General features: G+C 35.1%; 1 protein-coding gene across 14 annotated transcripts in view; it reads right to left on the reverse strand.

The window, feature by feature from the left end:
• The window catches only part of TRPS1 (transcriptional repressor GATA binding 1), a 261,462-nt gene that overhangs the window by 158,073 nt on the left and 76,928 nt on the right, over positions 1–26,461 (reverse strand). For all 14 annotated transcript variants that reach the window (XM_055313978.1, XM_055313984.1, XM_055313988.1 and 11 more), the window contains one exon: positions 21,027–21,630. In XM_055313978.1, coding sequence (XP_055169953.1) covers positions 21,027–21,630 — 604 coding nt within the window. The remainder of the gene's footprint in view (positions 1–21,026; positions 21,631–26,461) is intronic.

A 26,461-nucleotide genomic window follows, 5' to 3' on the forward strand; every position in this document is an offset into this window, starting at 1 on the left:
AAATAGGGGCGAAGAAAAGATTCATCATGTGATGAAAATAAGTGGCTCCAAAGAATGTCACCAAGGGCATAACACCTTAACATGACAAAAAGATTCATAACAAAAATTTCTTATACTGAGGAAAACATGGACAGGAAAATAGAGACACGTTTTTTCCATGTGTTGATTCAACGTTTCTACCTTCATTGTCATTCTGATCTAGCACAATTCTGAACACAGTTATTTTTCAACTAATTTGCCGATATGAGAAACAGGAGAGTAAGTCAGCATTGCGCATCCACATTTCCAGGTGCATTTCCTTTGACACTTGTAGTAATCTAGCCTAGAAGGCTCTGGGAACAAGATATCTTTGATAACATTACCTGTTGTAACACTGGTGAAATGGAAACAAATACCTCAGTTAAGAGTATTTAAAAAAAAAATTATACCCCTCAACACCAAGATCATGTCTTCCTGTATATTCGGAAACATATTCAAGGCAAATGTGAGAAATTGGATTTGGAAATAAACACTAGCATAGTGACTTAAAAAGCTTTCTGTGGCCTGACAACATAACATCTTCCAAATACCTGAAGCAAGTAGCCTTGCTAAGCAAGGTACCACCTCACAGGCCACACCTACATAATCTGAGCAGAAGAGGAGAACCCATGCCAGGCATTTGTGATGGGGCAGGGATTAGAAGGTTGGGTATAACAATCTTCTACTTCCAAGAGACTAACGGTTTAATTCCTCTCATATTAAGAGTTTTACACCACCCTCTTTGCAAAGAGAGCTTCTGAATCTATGGAATAACTCAATGTGATAGTGAAAGAGAATGGGAGTGAAAGGAAGGATTTGAATGGAAAGAGAGAAAGAATGGGGCATTTATTTACTGAGATGGTGCCACATTTGCCGTCATAAGCATTAGAATATTTATAGGTAACCTGGTTTTTTTGCTCTCTTAGAGAGACAGGAGAGTGCTCTTTTCTGACATGCAAAAAGGACATGGCTAATTCATCAGTAATTTTGCAGTGGTTTGTAATATATCAATGAGAATACTGTGCTGCTATTCCTAACTGTGGTATTCCTAAGAGTGAATGTTACAAAAATAAATAATACCTGCTTTTGAGAAAGACATTCTGTGTCTGAGGCACAGACCCAGTTGTAGAACCTGGCAAAATCAACTGAAAGGGATTCATCCAGTACCAATGTGGATCACCACATCTAAGAAAGGACAGCCCCTCAACAGGATCTGAAGTGCTGATGTGTGTTGTGCCAATTACATTGTAAGACCCTGGTGTTCCAGGCTGTTCCAGATTTCTCAATTAGATCCTCATGAGTTCCTCTGTAAAGAAAACTGACACAGGACATTTCAATAATGATGGGGGGGGATAAACTGGTATAATCAAAGTTTGACAGAAATTTCTGAAGTTCTATACCTTAAAAAGATTCGTGCAGAAAAGAACATTCAGAAAATATCTTAATTCAAATCAGCAATTATTTTAGACTAGAAAAAGAGTAGTCATAAACATCTAAAATCTGTAAACCTATCTGCAATAAATTGAATGCAAAGTTTCCAAATTAAAAAAAAAATAATAATTCCACGAAATGATGTACTGTGCATATGATTTCAGGATCTGTCTCATATTCTCCTGTGGAAATAAGCAAATGAGGTGCCCAGCTATTTAATAAGACCAATGCACCCCAAATCTGTCACTTCAATAACTCAAATGCACCAACAAAACAGTATGAACATAAGCCATACTATGGAAAATTCTAAAGTCTCCCAAACACCAAACCATCTCTAATTTGTTAAATCAGTAAGTTAAATTCACTGAATCTAAGTAAAATTGTTAAGTGTATCTAATTCAACTCAATATATTCAAAATATTGTCATTTCAAAATGCAACTATTGTAAGATTGTTAATGTGATAGCTTAATGTTAATTTTTTCATGCCGAGTCTTAGAAATCTCGTAGATACTTTATGCACACAGCACACCGCATTTTTTACACTAGTGGCATTTCAGGTGCTCAACAACCACATGTGACTATTTACTACTGGACTATACAATGCCATTCTAGATAAACTGCATGTAAGCTGGTTCATGACTCTAGTACTTAACTAATGCTGTGAATCCTTGGCCTGGGTCTCTCATTCCATCTCTAGTCATCAAACCAAAATTCAGCTCAGGCATCATCTCCCTCAAGTCCTTGAGGACCTCCGAGGCCAAGACAGGTGCCTATCCTGAGTGCTTCTCTGCTCCTACGCTTTCTACTTTGCATTAAAAATCACACCATTATGTTTCTGTCTCCTCACAGATTGTGTTCAAGGGCAAGGACTTTGTCTTATTCATCTTGTATTTCTTAGCACTTAGAACAGTGCCCAGTGCACCATGGGAACTTGTCATATAATCTTTAAACTTAATTAAACTAACTGTGTTATTTTGGGGCAACTTAGTCAACTTCTCTATACCTTAGTGTCTTCATTAAAATAGAGTTGTAGGGCAGCCCTGGTGGCTCAGCGGTTTAGTGCTGCCTTCAGCCCAGGGTGTGATCCTGAAGACCTGGGATCAAGTTTCCTGTCGAGCTCCCTGCATGGAGCCTGCTTCTCCCTCTGTCTGTGTCTCTGCCTCTCTCTCTCTCTGTGTGTGTCTCTCATAAATAAATAAATAAATAAAATCTTTAAAAAATAATAAAATGAAAAAAAAATAAAATAGAGTTGCAAATGTTCAGCATCACAGTGTTGCTCAGAGAATTAACTGAGATGATGCCTGTGAAAGTGAGTGGCATACATATGGACATGTAGGAGTACCATCTTTGTCTGTCTTTCTTCCTAGAGGGCAGAAACCATGTGTTACTGACCCTTGTATTACCCCAATCAAAAGTGACATGCCAGGCACACATTTTAGGGAAGAATAGCCAATAATTTGAAAAACAAAAATAAATCTGGTTTATCAAAATTATATGCATATATATTGATATGCACATACACATATATATGATTATTTTATATTTCCTATCATTCTTAATGCCTGGACGATTCTACATTCTCAGAATTTTAACTTGAAACATAAATATAGCATAATTATAGACTTCGTAGCATTACACATCAGCATTTTATTACCATAAAAAGAGATATTTTCTTTTTCTTCTTCTAATCTTAAGGTTAAGTTAGATTTTCAGAATGTTTTTACCATAAAATGTAGTTTACCATAAAACTATTCAACAAATAAGTACTGTATTAGAAGAATAAATTGTTTTTTAAATTTCTAAAGAATTTATCTGAAAAGTTGATGTTTAGCACTCTGATTCCCACCACGAGACATTAAATATACCATTCTGTTAAAATAAATGCATCAGAAAGGTTTTCCCATAAGTGACTACTTTAGGGGGAAAAAAGTCTTTAATTAATGGGATCAAAATTTTACATTGCTTCACATCTCTACACTGATATACAAATTTAATGATTATATAAGTTGAACCATATCAGCGAATGTGCCCCTTTTACGAACACACATCAATATAATCCCAATTAAAATACTCTGTAAGATTGCCTACAGTATTTCAGATCGAAATAGCTTCTACTGAAATAGACTTTCCTGCCACTCTGATTTAGCATCTCACTTTCCCTTATCAGCAGATGGTAAGCCAAGTACTATTTAAATCCATATGTCTTCCATAGGCATAGTTCAAATACTGAATAAAAAGATGAACAAATGTTTTAGAGCTAATCAGATTAGCCTTTGAGTGAAAAAAAGGAACTAAGTGGAGTTTCATTACCTGCAAATGACTTACTACATCACCTTTAGACGACTGAAGGAGATAAATCTCTGTAAACCATCCAAACAAAATAACTGTGTAGGACAAGACTATAGCAATACTTTCCTGACTTTGATCGAGTCTTCACCATTCCTTCCTCTCTGCATGGATTCCAATCCTGAAAGTTCATAAATCTGGAACCAGAAGGATACTGTAGAGTAGACACAATTCAGTATCCTCAACCCTAGGAACAGAGTAAATTCACCAGCTTCCTTTGGCACACAGCTAGACCCTTTCTCTCTCTCTCCCTCCACTCATCTCCTAAAGGGTCAAGAAAACAAATAAAAACTCCAACAAAACTCTGTGCCTCTATAGATTTCAATTCCACAAATACAACCCAGTACTTTTACTCATTTCTTCAAGGCCAGGAGATTAAGATGATGAGGTTGGTTTGTTGTATAAACCACACATGCATTCCTCGGTCCACAAAACCTTTCAAACACCAGGAAAACTATCAATGAATACCTTTCTCTTCTTGATATCATGCTTCCCAGGCTGTAAACCTTTTATCTCCTCAACTTGGTCTATTGGGATAAATGATCCCACTGTACATTTCCTCTTATCCTGGGCCAAGAACCCTATGTTCTAAAAGATCCCCCTTCCTTAGAAGGGAGCAGTACAGAAGTATGGCAAACCTTTCCTCCCACATTTTAGACTACACAATGTTGATCATCATGCTCTATAAACTACTAGCTGTGCATAAGAATAATTACTTCAACCAAAATCAAACCTGGAACTAATTTTTTAAAAAGAATTTACAAAAGAAAATGAATATTGGATTCGGATTTTTAAAAATAAAGATAAATCTTTTAGATTTTACTGGAACTCTTTTAAAGCCTAGAAACACATTGGCAGACTGCTTCTCTAGATTCTTGTATCAAAAAAATTCTGTGAGCTCTGAGAAATCTCTGCTTTCCCAGATAACAAAAAAAAAAAAAAAAAACCCTCAAATTTAAAAATGGCCCAGTAAAGCTCAAATATTTTTAAAATTTTTATGTGAACCCGAAATTGCTATAATTGATTTTTTTCCAGAGTAAGCAACTGACTAAATAATATTAAACTTTAATGGTTATTGAAAAAAATTGCATGTAAGAAATAACTTACCTAATCCTTTGGTCCTAAAGAGTATTCAAAGATTAATCAGTTTGTAATAAACTATGTAGTTTATATAAACTATGGTAGAAAAATTATACAAGCAGCACTGCAGTCTCATGCAGAAATTAAGATATGGTTTTCCAAAATTTTTTAAAAGTGCATATATACTCATAGGATTCTAGTCAATTAAAAATATATCGATTCTAGACCTCCTAAGAGATGAGGAGTATGGCAGGGCCAATGAGAAATAGAAATATAAAAATGGCACAGTCCTTCTCTCTTAGGAGACTATAACCTACTAGGAGATCAAAATTCACAAATGGCTAAATTATTAGACGTGGTATTTGCTGTTTCTCTCTTATCTTTGTTCTGTTTTCCAAACTTGTCCAAATGTCCCTTGCTTCAGAGAAAAACCTCCAACACACACACACACACACACACACACACACACACACACACACTTCAATAGATTTCAATTTCAGTCCCTGAGAAAATCCCATTCATACTATCACAGTGAAATTCATACACTGAAATCATAAGGATTAGAAACTACAGGGGTGCCAACTCAATCCCATGCAAACCTGCCATGTGTGAACAGTCATGCAGTTTGTTAAAAATAGAATGACTAAGACTTTTGACTGATCTAGAATATTGTGCAGACAATTATCCTAGAAAAATGCAGGACCAATTTGGGCTGTAAAAAAGATGGATAATTAATGACTACAAGCTCGTGAGTCCAAATGTAAATCTCAACTATACTATAACTTCTACCTATCTCAGAGACTTCTATCCACCTATAGTTTGGTTAGCTATTATGAAGCAAGTTAGGTTTATAAATTCATGATTAGAGTTCATGGTCTTTCAACTTTGGGAAAAAACACTTAAAAAAGCAGTTTAGATATAAAAACTTGAAAGGCTTATTTTAAATAATGGAAAATTGATATGCTCAAGACAGCTCCTTTACTTTTAAACATTTAGGCTGTATCTTTGGGGAATTTTTTAACTTGACTGCCAAAAATTCTGTGATCATCACAGAACGGACTGTGGTTGACCTTTTAAAATACGTTTTAATGTCTACTTATTAAAATAAAACAAAAGAAAAAAACTTATAATTTTTCTTAATATTAAATCAGTAAATAGACTAGTAAAAAAAATAAGCTTATCTCTCAGATCCAAATTGTTTACAGGAACTGAAAGCCTTGAAGCTTGGAAGATTTTAATCAAGACTTCCATTAACCCCCTACCAATATCTCAGAGACTGTAGGAATTTTAAACAAAAGGGAAAGCAATGCTTTTAAAATGACTTAATGTAATACAGTATTAAGATACGTAACAGTTTTAGCTATTAAAAAACAGGTGACATATTGCAAGCAAGAATCTCTCTTTCTACTCAATGACAAAATAAGACATTAAAAATAAGACATGAAAATGAGCCCATGGATTAAATCTAGAAGAAATGATTAGTGAATAAAACAGAACAATACAAAAACTAAAATATAATAGTTCTTATATATAATGAATCAAATTTGTATAGTATGTATGGTATACGTTTTTAAATGGTATTCAAGAATAGTTTTCACTTAGATTTGAAAGCAGTGGCCCTGAGTTATTTTAACTTATATTTGAATAAAAGAGTACATGACATGCATACACTATATACATATTTATATAAACCATATGTATATGTTTCAAAAACTTAAAAACTTTCTGAAGCTTATTTACACCAATTAATAAAATTATTATATTTTTACCTCAGAATTTGATTAAAATACCCAACTCTGTTCTCAAACTTACTCTTTCCTTTGTGTTTAGCATGTATATAATGAGACTCTTGAGGAATGCATGCTTCTGTGAATTTCTAAATCCTATTAATTAAAAAGATTTTGCCATACACAGAGGATCTTAAAATTTTCTCATAAATATCAAAATAGTAACTTTCACTTTAGAGGGGGGTTCGGCCACTATTCTTTTTTTTTAGTAACAAAGCTCACCTTCTACTTGTATTCTCTTTTGACTTCAGGATTTTGCTTCTTCTTCAAGTTTTCCGAACACCAAAGTTCTTTTTCATTTGTTTGTTTGTTGCCTGTACCCCAGTAATCCCCTGCTCCATCCATCCCCATCTATTCAAACTCCAACCCTTTTCAAAACCAACTAATAAGTAACCTATTCCGGGAAGCCTTCCTTGATGGCCGGATAAAGCAGAGGGTCATTTCTTCCTCTAAAAAAGTTTTAATAAATAAAATAAAATACCACGTTTTATTTCACTAAATAGCACTTAACACCCCTTTTCTTAAACTATAATCATTTTTTCTGAACACTATCTCCCCCACTTGTCTGCAAATGACTTAAAGAGTCAGTGTCCATAGCAGGTCCATGTTGATATTACTCCTAGAATATTTTGTACAAATCAGCTTTCTATATGAACTCTATTAAATGAATGCCAATGAACTTAGAAGTCATTCCAACTCCTGTATTTCTTATAATTGATATCATTTCCTGTTATCCATCAGATATTTGCATCTGAATGCTCTGCAAACTTTGTAGGTTTTAAGACTAGCTTCATTACTTTACACTTAAAAAACAGTTCACTCTAGAGTTTTGCTAATGATGCTACCATTCACCCAAAAGCAATATAGCAAAGAATGTGGACTTTAAAGCCAGACTACAGGGTCAGGATCTAGATTGACCCAGTCACTAACTGGCCGTTTGACTTTGGCTAGCGACTTAAACATCTATGAGACTCAACTTCTATAAAATAAAATTAAAGGTAGCATCTATGTCATGGAGTTATTGTGAAGATTCAATGAGTTACTAGAGAATAAAGAGCAGGGCCTGGCCCACAGTGATTATCAAATGTTAGCTATTATTAGACTCCTCTTCCAAACTCAAAGCCTCATTCATCATAACCCCCATCCTCTTGGTCATCAACACACATAAAAAACTCTTGGAGATTCTACATCTACTGTGTCTATGGGAATCATTTCTCATTTTCACTATCCTAGCATGAAGTCTTTATTACTCATAGGGTAAAAGTTTAGCCTACTAATTAACATCCCTCACCTTAAATCTGGACACCTACCCACACCCTTCCAGGTATCCTACATAAAATGCTGTATTAACCTTGTTAAAGGTTTGATCAAACCATCCTTGGCTCCAAATCTCATGATGGCTATCTCCTTGTGAAATTAATTTTTTTAAATACGCATTTAAAGAAATTTTCCTAACTTATACGCCAAGTCGTCATTCCTAAAATTACAGTGCACATACCTTTTGGTCAAGCTCTTCTATTACCTACATCCTAAAAGTTCCCTAAGCGCATCTCACATTGTTCTAACTATAGCTTGCCCTCCATGCTGTCATATTCACCCACTGAAAGGCCAGGCTTTTCTCCAAAACCAGTTTAGAAAACACATTATGACCATGATCTTTAGCCACTTAACTGAATGTGATCTGTTCCTCTTTAAACACCCAAAGACCTCTGCTCTTCTCTCTCCTGTTCCCTTTTATGGAAGTCTTTTGTATACTATATTTGTCCATATACCTGTCTTATTACTTATAACAACTGTATTACATGAGGGCAGGAATCCTGATTTACTCATAGTCATATCTTTAATAGCGTCTTTCATGGTTTCTGAAACCTAGTAGGTGCTAAACTATTTATTGGATGACAAGAAAAGTTAGACACCAATATTTCAAGGAATGATTCTACAAAGTAATCTTTTATTTTGGGTTTATATTTCTTTCAAGTTTTTTGGAGTCTAGGTTAGTTTGGTCTAATGCATGTTAGTTCTTTGAAAATAAATCTTGAACCCAGGTGAGTATCAGTATAGTTAAATTTAGACACAACCAACAATGCACTTGAGTCACCCAAACAAAACAAACAAAAGGGTATTTTGTTGAAATTTCATGAACTAGAAATACAACCACCCAGTCTCTAATATTATGAAAGGACTTTGCATATAGCAGTAAGATGCCTGGAAAAGCACATGAAAAGAGACAGAGTTTAGAATGGTTTTCTACACTTCCTTTTAACACTTGATTTTTATTCTTACTTTACAATAAACTATGTAAATGACCTTAAGTAAATTAAAATAAATTCAAATATTTCAATGTAGAGTTGGTGTGCCAAACACTTCATTGAGTAGCTATTAGCATCAACCTTATGTGTTCATCAAAACATATTAACTTTAAGAAGATTTGGAGACAGCTAAATCCGAGATAGTACATGGAGACAGCTAAATCCCTTGAGATAGTACATGCATGTCTATCTATCTATCTTTATATATTTACATTGTAAGACTCACTTTAGTATATTATACTATTTAGACAATTTTTGAATACCAAGGTAACTAAGGAATCTATCTTTCAACTTATAAAAGTAAACAGATTGCCTGATTATTTGTTGGTGCTTCAGAAATACACTTTATTCAAACCATCATATTAACTTTTTCCCCTATAATGATCTTTAAAGAAAATATTAGGATTTCTATTTCTTAGCTACCACTATGAGGTAATTCCAGCTAATTAAAGTCAAGAAATGATACTATTTTTCTGTTTCCCAAGAGTATATATACACAGTCTGGTAAAATAATTTATACTTGCCAATAAATTCTGTTATTGTATCATCCCGTAGAGGCACCTGATTATAAGGAAATCAATTTTAACAATTTAAAGTTGTAAGAAGATACAATTATTTAGCTACATGGATATTCAATACAACACTATTTATAATAGCAAAAACTGGAAATAAATGTCCAACCACAAGTAATCAATAATCATCTTTTCTAGTACAACTAGTACAACATATAATGAAAAACCATGAGGTCAATAAATATGATGTAGCAGAATAGATGCTAATATGGAAAAATGTTTACCATTTATTATAAGGTAAAACTGGAGGTTATTTAACAATAAGCCTATAAACCTGTATTTGTATGTGTATGTCTATGTGTGTAGGGGTGTGTGTGTGTGTATGTGCGTGTGTGTCCAGAAAAGGATGCACTGAAGTGCTAAGCAGTCATTTTCTTATTTTTTCTTATATTTTCTAAAATGTCTATAATGAACATGTATATTTTAATGAGAAAGAAAAAGCCAAGAGATACTAATTAAACATCCTTTTCTCTTTTTTGTAGACTCTTCCCAATTGCTTCTCCATTTCGTCCCTCACCTCATACTAGGGACCAGCTCCTCTCCCAAAGCCCACAGGAACTGAGTGGAAATATAGTCATTTTCATCATGACCAGAGATACTTCAAGTAAGTCATATGTGCATAAGGGATACTAAGTCTGAAGGAGCATAAAAAATCTAAGATAGGTTTATAGTTTTAAGATTTCAGTGGGATGAAACTGAATTATTCACATCCATTAAATTGAGTTTGAATGATTCACAGCCAATTTTATTTTTATAATTGTAATGAAACAGCTGGGATTAGAGTCTATTCATGGACTCATAAGAAATTTGCACCCCACCTACTAAAATTAGTTTCTGCATCCAAAACTCTGATTTGAACATCTGACTGTGAACAAAACAGGCATCACCACTCAATGCCAAGAAACTGAGGAAATAGACTTCAAGCATGTCAAATTCTCACCAGAATTATTTTATTTTCATTGTACATACTTCCCTTTATCATCATACACAAGCAAGCCCTTAATAACATGATTCTTTAAAACAATTTATTTTGAAAGAATGAGCTATATTCTGTGAGATAAGCTCAAAAAAGCTCAAAGAATATAATTGTTGAAGATTTCAGACTGCACTGTAACAGTATTTTTTTGATAACTTATAGATTCTTTGTCATTAGAGGGAAATCTTATTTAAGAATGCATCCATCAAGTATGTGATATCTCTTTGGACACCAGGGATAAGTAGTGAGTTTAAAAAATAAGACTTTTCTTAAGGTAGCCTCACAGACCTGAAAGTTTAAGGTTTTATAGAAAATTGACTTGTCCCTAGAATTTGCAGTTTTAAAGAGATGAGTAATTGTATACTTCAAGCTCTATAATTTTCCAGAGGAAACAGTGCACAAAGATTGAATGACTCAGTCAGGGTCACACGGCTATTTAGTCACAAAGTGAGTCTAGAACACAAAACCTCCTTGCCTCCAAAATCCAGTCCTCTTTCCACTGCATCACAAGGGAAGAGTAAAAAGAAAACATGAAATCTAATTTTACCAGAACATAAAATCCAGTCAAGCCTGATTCACACTAAAGACAGCCTATTAAAGGTGGGACACACCCACCTCCAAACCCAACTGTGACCTCAGCAGCCTAGACATCCTTCTCGAAAATAATTAGTATATATCTTGGAGTCTTCTGAAATATTTAAATCACATATGAACTTGAGGCAAGCTCTAAATTTCAATTTGATTTTAAAATCCATGCTAAATTATAGACACACATGGTGTGTGCGTGTGTGTGTGTGTGTGTGTGTATACATATAAAACCTCCAGTTTTACTTTTAGGCTATATACACATACATACATATATATATGTGTGTGTGTATACGTATATGTGTATACATATGTGTATACATATACATACATATACATATATATATTCTAAAATTTTGGTAGTCATATTAACTAGATAATTAATCTGTAGATCATAGATTGCCTAGCTAGGTAATCCACATTTTAAAAACCTCCAACTTCTTTTGAATAAATACATAATTCAGCCCAAATAGATAGATTTTCTTCAATTACAAAGAAAGTTTCAATCAAGAAAGTTGTAAATTCTTGACAGGAAGAATGAAGTAAAATGAACATACGTATCTCCTAATATACAGCCAGCAGTGTTTTCATTGTACCATATTTTATGAAACAGATATGTTTCTATGAAGTTATAGGTAAAGAAAAGTATTTTCATTTTTTAATGTACCAGGAAAGATATTTTAAACTTCTATACTGAGTCTTTTTTTATTTTTATACTGAGTCTTTTAAAAAAAAAAGTATTTTTAAGTGAATAGCTCTCTCAAATGTAATATTTATATATTTTCAAATTCCCCTACATGAGTCTGACTACATTGCATATAAAAACGACACCATGGATGTTTTTCTAAGTGCTATTAGTTGGTAAGAATAGCCTGAAACTCTGTATTTGTGGCATATAACAAGCACAACCTCAATACTAATTGAGAAAGTATTCTTGTGCTCCTGTCCTTCTAATACTTTATTAAGGAATAACAAAGAATGTTCTAGCTGACATTCTGAAAAGTCTTATAAAAAAAAATACTTTCTAATGGGATCAATATAAATATCTCAGCAAAACACTGAAATAAAGATCATTAAATTCCATGTTTTAAAGAAAAAAAAATCAACTTCTCTGTTATGTTCCCTCAAAGCCCACACCATTACCCGCCAAATCTATTACACACATAAGGAAGGTAAAAACTTTAAAACTAGGATGAGAAATTGTGAAGCACAGCAGAACACTGTCCATGGAACAAAATTAAAATGAGGAAAACAGCAATTTCTCCCCTAAAAAAGGTAAGTCTACCTGAGTTGGCTGTTCATGACTCAACTCTACTTAAGAAAATAGGTCCTGCTTGAAAATAAATTTCTCTACAAAATAAACTTTGCTACATATGCAATATGTAAGCATTTCATACTATAGTCATGGCTATTGGTCAATTGCTATATACCATATACATGGTAAGAAATAACTCTTTAGGATTATTTGCCTTTTCCTTAATTATCTACATTCATCATTTAGTAAGTCAATTCCAGTTTAACAGTTAATTCTTAATTAAATTTTTCTAGGATATTATTCTCTAAGCATTATTTAAGAATGAATTTATTTTGTATTTTAAAAATGACCCATTTAGAGGATGGTGATTTGGACATTGAACATTATTTGTTATCAGTCATGTTTTTTTTTTTTCATTTAAGTAGCTGGAATAATAAGAAACTATCCTAAGGAAATGACAAAACAATAAAATAACACATAATAGGAAGTCCATCAAAGTTTCTTTATAACTAAAAATTGGAAGCCCCCTAAATGTTTACCAGTAGGCTTTACTGAGCACATTAGGATAGAACTACTTCATAGTACAACATGGAGACACTAAACCAAATATTGTAAGTTGTATTTGTTGATGAGAAAAGATGTCTAAAATATATTGTTAAATAAAAAAAGATTACAAGAGTGAGGCAATGACCCCATAGAAGAATAAAATTTATATTTGCATGCATATAAAAAATAAATTAGAAACCAACATATGAATTGAAAAGTATTTGTAGGTTGGAACTTATGACTGGTTTTCATTTTCTGTAGTGTTCTGTATGATAATACAGATATACTTCTTTTTTGAAAAGCATCTATCATTTGTATCATTCTCAAAAAGTTATTTTTCTGTTTTGGACACAAAACACATGAAGAGTGTATGTTTTATGGAACAAATTTTTCTGAAATTGCAGAGAGTCAGCCAAGCATTTATGAACAGATCGTGGAGAGTCGAAAGAGGCTATGCAATGGTGAAGAACATGAACCACAGTCAAACTGCCAGCATCAAAATTGCATCTCTGCCATTAAAAGCGGTGTGACCTCGGGCAGATTAATTAATTTCTCTACCTCAGTTTCCTTACCTAAATAAAAAGGATAATAATAGCTTCAACCTCAAAGGGTTTGGTGAGGATGAAAGTTGTTAATCCAATAATAAACTAATGGAAAGGCAGTAAACTCTTAATCCTAGAAACTGAAATACTAAATGACTTGGCAATCAATTATAAGTATCCATCTATGTTAACTAAGTTCTTTTTTTTTTTTAATGCTTTCATATCCAATTGTTCTGAGTAGTTTCATCAGGTTTTGTCTTTTGCATCAAGAATTCAAAATGGGCAGCTATGAGGGATTCTCAAGCTATCCACTACATTACTGAGTAAACACCTGAAGTTGATTCCCTGAGAATAGATAATTTTACAGGACATTTATCTACCAAGACTTTTCCTTCATGACTTAGTATAAGTCTTGAATATCCAAATGTAAACAAAATTTAACAAATATAACACTACAGGCAAATGGAATTCAATAAAACACACTGCCATGGGTCTCATCACTTTTCTCAAACAAAATACTGTGCTTATTAAAAATCTATTTTAAAAATCTTTGCTTGTATTCTAAGTCACATAAATGTCTGACTTATAATCACTTTTCATCTTTTTTTTTAAATGTTAGTAGAATTATAAAGTATATCTGCCTTTTAAAAAATATATCTATGGGGATCCCTGGGTGGCTCAGCAGCTTAGCGCGTTCCTTCGGCCCAGGCCGTGATCCTGGAGTCACAGGATCGAGTCCAGCGTCAGGCTCCCTGCATGGACCTGCATGGAGCCTGCTTCTTCCTCTGTGTCTCCGTCTCTCTGTGTCTCTCATGAATAAATAAAATCTTAAAAAAATAATAATAATATATCTTTTTCTGGTTAATCATGATGCTACAAATAGGTAAACTTCCAGGGTATAAAATGGTTCATCGCTTTCATAATTAATATGCCAAAAGTAAACCTTCTAAATTGAGAAACTATATTTTTCAAGAGGAATGTTAACATGTAAAATTATGTGTGAGAGCTATTTGATCATTCTGACATAAATAATGATACCAATCACTGAATTTATCTTATTAACAAACATCCTGTATTTACAAAAACAAAAGAAAAGATTCCTTTGCCTTACTTCTAATCACCAATAACATAAAAGATGCCTAAAGATTAATATTGTGGATTTTTCTCTAAAATAAAGTCATATGCCTGGTTCTATTTTACTTATAAATTATAATTAATTACAGACATCTATAAATCAGGATGTTGTTTCACCAAAATGAAAGAAACAGATTCTTCAAACTTCCCTGATATGTTTGCATTTCTTTGAACTCATAACACAACTTACATGCAGCACTATCCTACTTGCCAATCTTCCTTGAGTTAACTAGGAGACCATTCCACACTAGTCAGTGTCTTTGTGTATAAATACTTAGTGAAAGTTCCCTAAGAGAATCAAAGGGAAAAGTGGGTAAAGAATACGACAATGGAAACAATATTTACTCTTTTGTTGGCATCAGATAACAAAATATACAAAAATCCAAAATAAAAAAAAAATTTCCTGGCATTTTAGGGAATCAACACTTCTGTTAAATCTGTCCATCAGATCAGACTTTGCCAGAAAAGTACTAGATTCACATCAAGGATGCGTAGCTCATGGCTGACACACTTTTGAATCAATCTCCATCTGTTGCTCCTGAAACTTGGGCCACCTTTTATATACTCTTCATTTCCAACATCTAAGAAAGAACATTTAACAATGGGTTCCTTTTGGGGCCCTGTTATCTCCTGACTCATGCAGTCTGTGAGAAAAGGAAGCCAAGCAAAAGATAGTTATACAGGAAATAATTAACAGATACTGTGCTGAAGGATACCATTTCACAGCGACTACAAACTTACAGCCCAATTCACTAAAAGATACATCTGCTTCCCCTGCCGTACAAACCTGGGCCAGCAGAACTATGCCAGGCTTCACAAAAAGCCCAGGTTACAAAAAAGAAAAAAGCATGCTTCCAAAAATACTTGAACCAATGGAGCTGACTTATAAAAAAGAAATTAGAATAAAAGAAAATCCCATTGGTCAAGACAATAAAATCAAACATACATATATGTTTATCAAATTGGTTTAGCTATGATCTGTCAAAAATAGTAAACCAATATAAAAGATGAATAACCAATAAAGAAAAAAAAGCTACCTAAATTTTATTTAATAAAAACAAAACAGTCATCTTCATTGCTACATTTAACTAAGTTAATGAATGAACTGTATTTTTTAAATAAATCTATATTATATTACATTTGAATTTAAATCATCCTTTTCTAATAGGTGGACAGCAGAAATTCACCTATCCAGGGGCAAAAGCACAGAGATAAAAGGATTTTTAATCTCTGGATATTGTAAATGGTTTTTAGTATTTTATTCAAGTATCAACAAATCAAATATCAACAGTTACCTAAAGAGAGAATTTATCAATGTAGCCTAAAAACCTAAAAAACCAAGCTCCAGGGATCCCTGGGTGGCGCAGCGGTTTAGCGCCTGCCTTTGGCCCGGGGCATGATCCTGGAGACCTGGGATTGAATCCCACGTCGGGCTCCCGGTGCATGGAGCCTGCTTCTCCCTCTGCCTATGTCTCTGCCTCTCTCTCTCTCTCTCTCTCTCTCTCTCTCTCTGTGACTATCATAAATAAATAAAAATTAAAAAAAAAAAAAAACAAGCTCCATAACCAGTGATCTCAGAGGTATAGACTTCCCATTTTTCCTGGTATAGTCTGTGCTCTTTGGGATTAAGTACATCCATATGTAAATATTCAAATAGAGTTAGAAAAAGTTATATACATAAACATGTTACATCACGACTACCTAAGGATGATTGAAAAACTGCTTTTATTTTTCATTGAACATGAAGGGGAAAAAAAACCAGTATCAGACTTCTCCCTTGAAATCGTCTTTAGTTAAAAAAGTTGCTTCGATCTGTCAGTGGTTGTAAAGGCATTCAACACTGTCGCTTGTTTGAACGTCCGCTTGGCTGCCAATGGACTGTCCCCAAAAGAACATTTTTGCATCTCAATGGACTGTCCGGTATCAACAATCTTTAAACTATAAATTTAACACCACTGAAGCAAGGAGAAAATAACATCTACTTTGTGCTGTCGTGGTATCACATTTACAAAACGAACAAATAATCATGCTACTTTGTACTTATCTAGAACCCTGCATCTTACGATCTCAAATGGCCTGACAAACATTAATTAAGCAAGCTGCACAGCTCTTCTGTGAGGACGGCAGGCATTATAATCCCAAGAGTGGGATGAACGGAGATCCTGGGAGGCCCTGCCTTTGACAGTGGCTCAACTTGGAACTCAACTCCCACTGCCCATGGCTGAAGGTTTCTGCCAAAACCAAGTGGTGCAAAATGTACACATTGAAATGGACAGACTTCTCTAAATAAATTTACACTGGAATCTAAAATCATTTTTCCCCTAGATGCATGAAGAAAGTGTACTAATGACTAGGGTGCTGAACCTAGGGAAGAATTAGAGCCGATAGGTTACCCAACTATGACATGCCAATGTTTACCTGGATGTTGATTTGCCATAAACTCCCCCTACACATTTACCATCTAAACTCAATTATACTTCTGCATTTCATTAAAAGAAAAACTTCATTTGATATTGGCAAAATCTTTGTGAAATTTAATGACAGATGTTTTGTTCCTATTAATGTGGTTGTCAGTTAAAAGACATAGCTTTCTATATTATAAAATCCAATCTAAAAAGTCAATTACCAGAATGAGATCTGGAATTTCTTATTCAGGAAATCATAAGACTAATACAGTTGCATTTGTATGAGTCTGTCTACAAAAGGAATAAATAAATACCTTTGTGTAAATACACATAATAGAAGAAACTGGCCAGAGAAAGGCACACGACTGTACTGAGTTCTGACTACACTACAACTGTTTAGTTTAAAATGAGAAAGGAACATCAAGTTGAATATTTAAAACCAATTAACTTTTGCTTTTAGCACAGAAAATGTTAAATATGGTAACCTCTCCACAGAGCCAAATCTTAAGTTTAAATGAAAACACTGCATTTTCAAAACATTTTCAGGAACTTATTCATGTTTATAAAATCCTTCTAGAAGTTTTAAAAGAGTCACAAAGTTTTCCTATAAACTTGGACTATTTCTAGCAGTCTAAAGTCTTTAATGCTTCTTCCTACTCATAAAAGAAAAAAATCCAATGATTTTACAGAAACATTGTATAGTTAATAGACAACAAAAAACTAATTTTCATAAAGCAATTTACAAGATAAAGCTTATGCTAATGTGCTCCCTGCCATCCTCAAAGCACAATGGTCCACCCAGATCACATCACAATTTAACATGTTTTGTAACAACATCAATTCCATACTGGTAACAGAGGAAAAATAAAAGACATTCGCTACATGAAAATATACATAAATGATCTGCTTTGGAATCTGAAACTAAAAGCCAAACACTTACCTAATCTAGGTAAAACAAAAGAAAAAAAAAAAGCTAATAAAATTTTTTTTTGAAATCTTACTTCTTCCCTATGATTCTTGTATTTATTTCCTTCTTCACTTTGAGTGCAGCAAAATCTCATAACTGAAGACAGTTAAAAAATATATATCAGAAAGACCTATATCCTGAAAGCAACGTTATAATTATGTGCTTTGTGAATGGCCCTAAATACAGTCAGCCTACTCTTTAAAAAGGTTTCCACTATAAATCAGCATAGTTGAACCATTTTAAATTAACATTTTCTGCTGTACAAATTTTCATGCTTGATTCTTGCTATCAATCTGTATAGTAGTCAGTTGATAGTCAAGTTTTTACTTTTAATATTAGAAACTACATAGATAAATGTATTTATATACATCCTTACTCTATGAAGTCTACACCGTATGCACTACTTAATAAAATGACTTTTAAAACCAACTTTCTGTTTTTAAGTTGCTTACTATTTCTAAAAAACTGCCAAAGAGCAAGATAATTTCAAGTTCCATTTCCATTTATACTCAAATATGAATGTGATATTCTGTAGGCATACATTTCCACAGATACCTGTATTTCCATTCAAAACATGCAAACTGTATTTGCATATTTTATTGTGAATTTACAAACTTTTATAGAGCACCTTCACTAATAACTAGACTCCTACAATACAAAATTAAATAAAGCACGTTGTTTTTGCCTTTAGTAAATATGGTGGTGATACTCTGCTGGGATTTTCCTTACTGATGGCAGAGGAATGAAGGGAAGACAAAGCATTTTCACTATGATAACTCAGCAATACCAATTTCTACCACCAAAGCAGAATTCTTGTCAAATTCATAATCAGAATGGGCTCTGCTTCTTAGCCCTCTTAAATGTCTTAAAAAGCTGATCATCTAAGATATGTGGACATTAATAAGTTTTAATTCACTAAATACACTAAATACACCACAAATTAAATCAGCTATGCTTTCTATTCCAAATAGCCAATAAAACTGGTGATTCCCAAAAGCAGTATTCGAATACAATGAAAATAACAATCTTAAAGAGTCACATTTTACTCTAGTCAAGGAAGAATGAGCCAAGACTATTTTACATATATATATATAAATTTTGTCATATCTCAAGATTTAGTTAGATGATGACCTTTAAAGATCACAAATCCTAAGGTTAGGAATTTGATTATTTGTAGAACATGGTGAACCAGTCTCTCGCTGCAGATTTCATACTTCAGCAGCTAATGTGGAGGAACTAAAGAAACAGTTGCAATGATGCAACAGAAACTTGAAGTCAGGGAATTAAGGAAGTGGAAGAATTGAGAAAAACAACTTTTTAGAAAAGTATTATCATCCCCAGTCTGCTCAAAAAATGTAACACTCTCATGCTCAGGCTTTGGACTTAACCACATAAAAAAAACATCGATCGTTCCAAATTCTCGGTGTGTATACATGGTGGCGGGAAAGGTAATATTCCAGAAAGAGTCTAAAAGAGCCAAACAACCTGGTATTGAATGAAGATGTCTCAGATGAAAATAATGGAAAAAGAAAAAAAAAAGATGGGTGGAGAGCTCTAGTGATACGGATGTAAGGCACCCAATTACAACACACTCTCAAGATGCAAAATGAAATTTAAAAACTTTAAGACATATCTTCCAGCCTTATACCCAGAAACCAAAAGAGCCACCTGAGACCAGAAGAGTCCTGACATGCTAAGAAAATAATGAACATTGACAATTGCAGCCCCATCTGTATATTTATTGGAAAGAAACTCCCTGAGTTGAATACCCTTTTGAAAGGCCCAGGAAATATTTATCTTCTTTTGAAAGTTACTTATAATAAAGTTGCTCCTTCCCTGCAGGAATGAGTCTTTGTTTCTCCGTGTACAAGGGGTAGAGCCTCTTCTGCATTCAAGCCTTTCTCATAGCTCCAGGGCATGACTGCAGCCAGGAAAGGGAACAGCTTTTATAATGAACTGTGTACCTTCAAGAGGCATTTCTCAACTCCACTGGGGAAACCTGAAGAGCACAGATAGACTTCAGAGAATCTGCAGGAAATGAGAGCAGAGTAGCCACACTGGAAAGAGAAACGTTTCTCTCCAGAATCCCTCCAGAGAGACCTATGGATCTATGGTCTCTGGCCTGTGGGTCAAAGCATCGGGCTGACTGCGTTATCTTTTCCTAACTGGCTCTTTTGTAAAGGTCAGCTGCTTTCTGATCCTACCTTCTAGGCACCCGCAAAGCTTCAAAATCATGCAGAAGGCTCAAAATGTTCTTGGGAGTCAAGATGAAATGTCGAAATGGTGGTGCCTTAGGCAAAAAGCAAGCATCACTTACTGAGAGTTCGTGAATTTTCTAAATCTAAAATATTTCTTGACATTGCTACATAGCATGAAGAGAGAGCAAGGATCTTATCGTTCTCAGAGGTTTTGTGTTTCCACCTGGGACCATGTCTTTCTTCCTAAAGAAGTGTGATCATATACAACGCATGGTTCTTTCTCTTCTTTGGATGCCTTTCACACCACTCACACTTAGGTCTATCTCATTTCTCCCCCCTTTTTGGTAACTGAACAACAATAAGCATTGTCATTTGTACATAATTATACTGTCAGTTTTCAAAAACTACATTTCTGTATTCACATCTCACCATGGGCTTTGCAACGCCTAGTGCTTTAAATCTCTGCTAATTTCCTTGTTAACCATTTATAGTGTCACACCACCTTAAAATTTAAAAGTCATTTACCTATTTCAACATAACAGATGTGCAATCTTCTGGGATTCCGAACCCCCTTCTCCAAATACAGCCTCGCTGTTTTGCATAATCACCAGGAATGATTAACCAACATTCAATCTGAGCTAAGAGTAGTGACAAACAAGTGACTGCCTACCACCATATCGAGTATGTGTATAGTACACGCAAACACCCAGGAGCTACTCTTTAGCACTTCGGCCTTACAAGTAGAAATCCCCAGACTGACACCGATTATTTCATTTCGGTTGGTAAGAATGCATTGATACTACATCTAGAGACTGTGTGTTTTCCCGATTTCCCTTCAAAATAGGTGAATTATTTAAAAATTAAACCTTCCTACCCGTAACAGGGACTGGGATTCGTCCTTGGACTTGTTTTCTCCCGAAGCAGGATATTGCTGGGTGAGGGTCCCGGACTTCTCTCCGCCAGCTGGCACCCCCTGCAGGAATCCCTTGGTCTCCACAGCCAAGCCATAAATAGGTCGTGCCAGGTGGGCAGCTTCAACATTGGGGCTATCCCGTAGAGTCTTGGTCTGCTCTTGGGCGCCAGACACAGGCGTCAGAAGGCCCAGGCTTGCCTGAGTGTATGACGGGCTGCCTCGCAGGATGTCTGCCCCTCTCCAAGTCATGTTTCGAAGGTCATCACTTGAACTCTCTGTCCAAACTTTCTCCTTCAGCCCATCCTTATCTTCTACCTTCTCCCTTTTCACCACGCTCTCAGAAACTGGCTCTCCCATTTTAGAGTCTGGATTGAGCAGACTGTAGACCTTGAGGTCAATTTTGGGCTCCTCCTTGATGGTAGATACAGCATGACTGTCCTCTTCGCCATTGGCTGTAGTGATGTCCTGTTCCTGGCAGTGAACAGTGTTGAAGTGCTCCAGTAGTGACTGAGTATCAGCAGCTGTAAAACTGCATTGGCGGCATTTGTAGCAGCTGTGTGCTCTCCTGGAGAAGAAAACAGTCATTAGAAAAATAGCATTCGGAAGGGCTTTGAAAAAGAAATAGTCTTTAAGCACCTGAATTTTATCTCATGTAATGGAATGGGTAGGAAGAAATACACCATTCCCAAAACCCAAAAGCTGGAATATTAAATGCTATTTTTTTGGTTCCATTTAAAGAACGTGACACTGAAAACTGGTTGGTTTGTTTTCTTTTATTTTTTAAGATTTTATTCATTTATTGAGAGAGCACAAGCATGGGGAGAGGTGGAGGGAGAGGGAGAAGCAGACTCTGCTGAGCAGGGAGCCAGACACGGGGCTTGATCCCAGGACCCCGGGATCACGACCTGAGCCAAAGGCAGACGCTCAACCAACTGAGCCACTCGGGCGCCCCGGTTGGTTTGTTTTATTATTGAAGGACTCACTCTGTTCACTTTACCGTCGTTGGATAATCACCAAATCATTATTATTTAACAGACACAATTCTTTTCACACTGGTTTCACCAATGGACTTTTCTTCTGTTTACTTAAACTATATCGACGTTTTTTTCTTTATAAATATACATACGCCTCTAGTGTTACTTTATACAGCTTTTATATGTATTAAATTGTACTTGATTACAATGTTTTTTCTATCATAAAATTTAAATCAATTTAGTCAATGAAATATGGCTAATCTACATACTCTAGTAAATAAGATGTATTAGAAGCTCAAGATTTTTTTAAGTTTTTTAAAAAATATTTTTATTTATTAGAGAGAAAGAGAGAGCAAGAGAAGCACAAGTGGGAAGCAGAGGGAATCAGGCTCCCTGCTCTGCAGGACCCTGGTATCATAGACCTGAGTTGAAGGCAGATTCTCAACTGACTGAGCCACCCAACCACCCCAAAGCTCAAGATTTTTTAAAACAAACTCAATCTATCTGTGAGGATTTAGGAACATTCAACAAATTGAGTGCCTGCTGGGTGTCAAGCAGCATGACAGGCGCTGTACAGATATATTCATTCATAAAGAATGCGTGAATGTGTGTGTTTTCTTTTTAAAAGACATAAAACAAAAGAACTTATTGTTGAATTTCATAGCATTCTCTGCTATTAAAGATGGAACACTGTCAAATATTTGATTAACAAAGAACAGAGGCACTATATATCCTAAATGACATACTGGAAAGGTACTCCAGTGACTTAGAATGAGACACATTTTTTAAAAGACTTTTTATTTATTTATTTGAGAGAGAGAGAGGGAGAACACAAACAGGGGGAGTGGCAATCAGAAGAGGGAGAAGCAGACTCCCCACAGAGCTGGGAGTGTGATGTGGGACCGAATCCCAGGACTCTGGGATCATGACCTGAGGCGAAGGCAGACCCCTAACAACTAAGCCACCAGGAGTCCAAGACACATTTTTCTTAACTATAAAAATTTTGGCTTTCTAAATAAACTCCCTGTGAAACACTTACTACTCCACTGATGCAATGTGTTGCCAACTTAAAGCAACAAAATAAGCTTTGAGAGCTATTGCTTAAAGGCTACAACATATAGCACATATGCATTTATATGAACACACAAATATATATATATATATATATATATATATATATATATATAGTCATCACAAATTACTTTGCCAGGCACTGGGTTCACACTGGTATATGGTTCACCCTGTCTTTGTCCATCTGGTGCTTGGAGTCTAGCCAGGAAGGACGATCCTCACATTAGCTTATAAAGAGTGGAATGTGCCAAGAATGAAATGGATGGGATGGTAATGGGGTTGATGGGCTGCATGGAGCAGTCAGGAAGACCTTTCTGAGGGAGAGAAAACCAATATATGAAAAGGAGCTATTCTTGTTGGAGGAGGAGGAAGGGGAAGAACACACATTCTAGCAAGTCTGAACAGAGGCCATTGCTGCTTTAGAGGAAAAAAATAAGAGAAAGCAGGTCAATCAAACAATCTGGAGAGGTCATCTAGAGTTTTATAGATCCCAGTAAGCAGGCAGACAGATATCTTCAGAGGTTAAAGGAAGCAATTGCAAGGTTATAGGCACCGAAGTAGCATGGATAAATGTATGTTTTAGTCACTTCGGACCTTAACAGTTTCTGTACTGAATAACTTCATTTCCTTCTGAGACCTGTCTGATGGCTGAAAATACAAAAGAATGTTCACATTTAAAGGAAGCAAAATTCAAAGGTATTATGATATGCAATAAAATCTCAGCCAGTATTGTCAAGAGTACTGAAGGCACTACGAAATTATCTTATCATTGACAGCTTATGTTTGGCTAAATAAATATATTTAACTTTTACTTTTTATAGAAGATTGTTTTCTATCTTTTCTATTTTCTTCACTAAGTAGTAAAGATAAAGCAAAAGGAAATGCAACAAATGTAATTAATTTAATGATTAATTGACCATAAGAAATAGAATATTAAAATTAATTTTCTTGAGTGAAAGGAGCCTAACCCTTAAGGAGAAGATGTATATGACCAAGAGTAAGAATCTTGCCCCAAGGTCAAGGCCAGAAAAACCCGTAACAGGATTCAGATCACAAAGGAGAAAGACAAGACTCAAAATCTAGGACCTGGAGAACCTATGGGAACTTCAAAAAAAGAACCTTCCTAGCAAAACTATATTTGAGTATCTCCAATGGGAGATAAAGTCCTAACCTCAAAATTGTACCAAAAAATTGTTATGTCTACAGGTTCAATCGCACAGAGAAAAACAGATTTATTAGAATGATTAAAGATCAAAACATACCCAGGAAATACCCTCCTGAAGATATACCACATAATCTATTGAGTCATGCAAATTAAATAAACAAACAAACTTCAGGAAGCACATTCACAAGCTCTCATCAACCTTCACCCCTGGACAGTTCTAATGAGTTCATTCACTGTCCATTACAGCAGTAAACTTACGGTTTCCTTGACATGGTGGGGTCTCTGTTTGAAATCTGTGAGGGGAATCCCATCCTATAAATTAAGACGATAAATTGCCACTGCTACTTCTACCAAAATTGGTGTTTTATACAAAACAAAAAGCACAAAAAGTATAAAAAATTCCAAAGTACAAAAATTTCTAAAGAATTACAGTGAAGCTATTTCAAGAAATAAAGTCAATTCTAGGGCAACAGGAAGAAGAGATTACCAACACACAATACAAGAAATACAATTTCCTAGGGTACCTTGCAACAAAATATTTTAAAACAGCAGAATCTCAGTTCTTCTTGGAGCATTTGAGAGTATAGACTCTATCTAGAAGCAGAAAGCACTGCAATCTTGGCTCTGTATTTTACTCTATGTGTGACTTCAGATAATTTACTAAAATTGCCCCAATGTCTTTATCTGCAAAATGAAAATCATAGCACCTCTTGATAGGTTCTTGTGAATATAAGTAAATAACACCTGCAGTAGTAAGTAAATAAGGAAGGGTCAGCCAGTATAAACCCTAAAATTAAATAAAATGCTTCTCTTCTGTGTGAATCTGCATTCTATGTTCTTTGTGAAAAGGAGTATCATCCTTTTCCATTCCCCTATGTACCTTAACTGTGATGAACATCATTCTTAAAACCAAGTTTATCTCCTAGACAACTCTTTACTTTAAGACACTGACAGGTAGACTATGTTATCTGCCTCTTCTGCTTCACCCAGTGGCATTCAATAGCCTGAAAGAATGAGGAATCTAGTAGTTTGCTTAATTGTCAAGCTTTACTCTTTTCATTAATACACCCAGAATCTTCAGAGTCTGAATCACAAAGATAGGAAAAGGCATTACCTATATTTTATTAAAGTCTTGGGAGGTGGAGATGCCTTGAGCGTATTCATTAAGGTGGTTTAGAATCATAATATGTATAGTAATATATCTCATTAAATCAGATTGTGTGCCTTCAATATCTACTTAGTCTGCCATCTAGAAATATCTTTATGTCATCCTATCCCTCCACCAAAATAAGACAACACATGCAACCCTTATCCATGATCTGACTGGTATGTCCTCATAAATATACAAAGGCCTTGGGCTCCTGTCCAGGCACTAAATTCCTCACAAAGCATCACACTCAGAGAAGATGCCTAGGGCTTCTAGGTTCTCTGATTCTAAGCTCCTGTCCCAGTGGACAACTCTTACCTCATCTGCAGGTCTCAGCAAGTGGTGTTCTGATCTATGACACAGAGGAGCTCTAGAGCTGACCTTTCTAGACAAAACCTTCCCTGACACAGGTTCTGGAGAACCGTCAGAGTGCAGAGATCGGTGGGAATGGATAGAAAGCAAAAACTAAACAACAACAACAAAAACCGCCTCCCACAAACTGCAGAGCCAATAATATTCTCAGTGAGAACCACATTTTATGGCGAAAGGAAAATACATTTTAACAGAAAGGATATTAAAATAAAGTTGTAATAGTAAGCTCAACTCACACAGTGAGTTGCTTTGAACTCTTCAAAAGAAAACGTGTGTGAGTTCAAAGCACTCACACATATCTGATCTCACATTGCACTGAAGGATAAAGCCCATGTTACAGATTAGGAAAATGGAGAAATAGTGACTTGTCCCTTTAATCTACATCAAGTCAGGAACACAGGGCTTCTACCTTCCAGATCGATGTTCTATTTTTCTACCTTTGGAGGCCTAAATTTTTAACTTTATACAGAAATCAATGAAACTACTGACTATATGGAAAATGAAAGCACGAGAGGAAGGGAAACTGATCATCTGACGGCAGAAGACACTGACTACAGCAATGGTTTGCAAAACAGGCTGAGTTTCTTAGCAATCCAGAGTCCAAGGTACCTCTCATTGCCTTACTCCATCAGGATCTCCTGGGCATAACCTGTGAATCGGAATTTTT

This window comes from Nyctereutes procyonoides, unplaced genomic scaffold (assembly GCF_905146905.1).
Source record: "Nyctereutes procyonoides isolate TBG_1078 unplaced genomic scaffold, NYPRO_anot_genome, whole genome shotgun sequence".
Taxonomy (NCBI): Eukaryota; Metazoa; Chordata; class Mammalia; order Carnivora; family Canidae; genus Nyctereutes; species Nyctereutes procyonoides.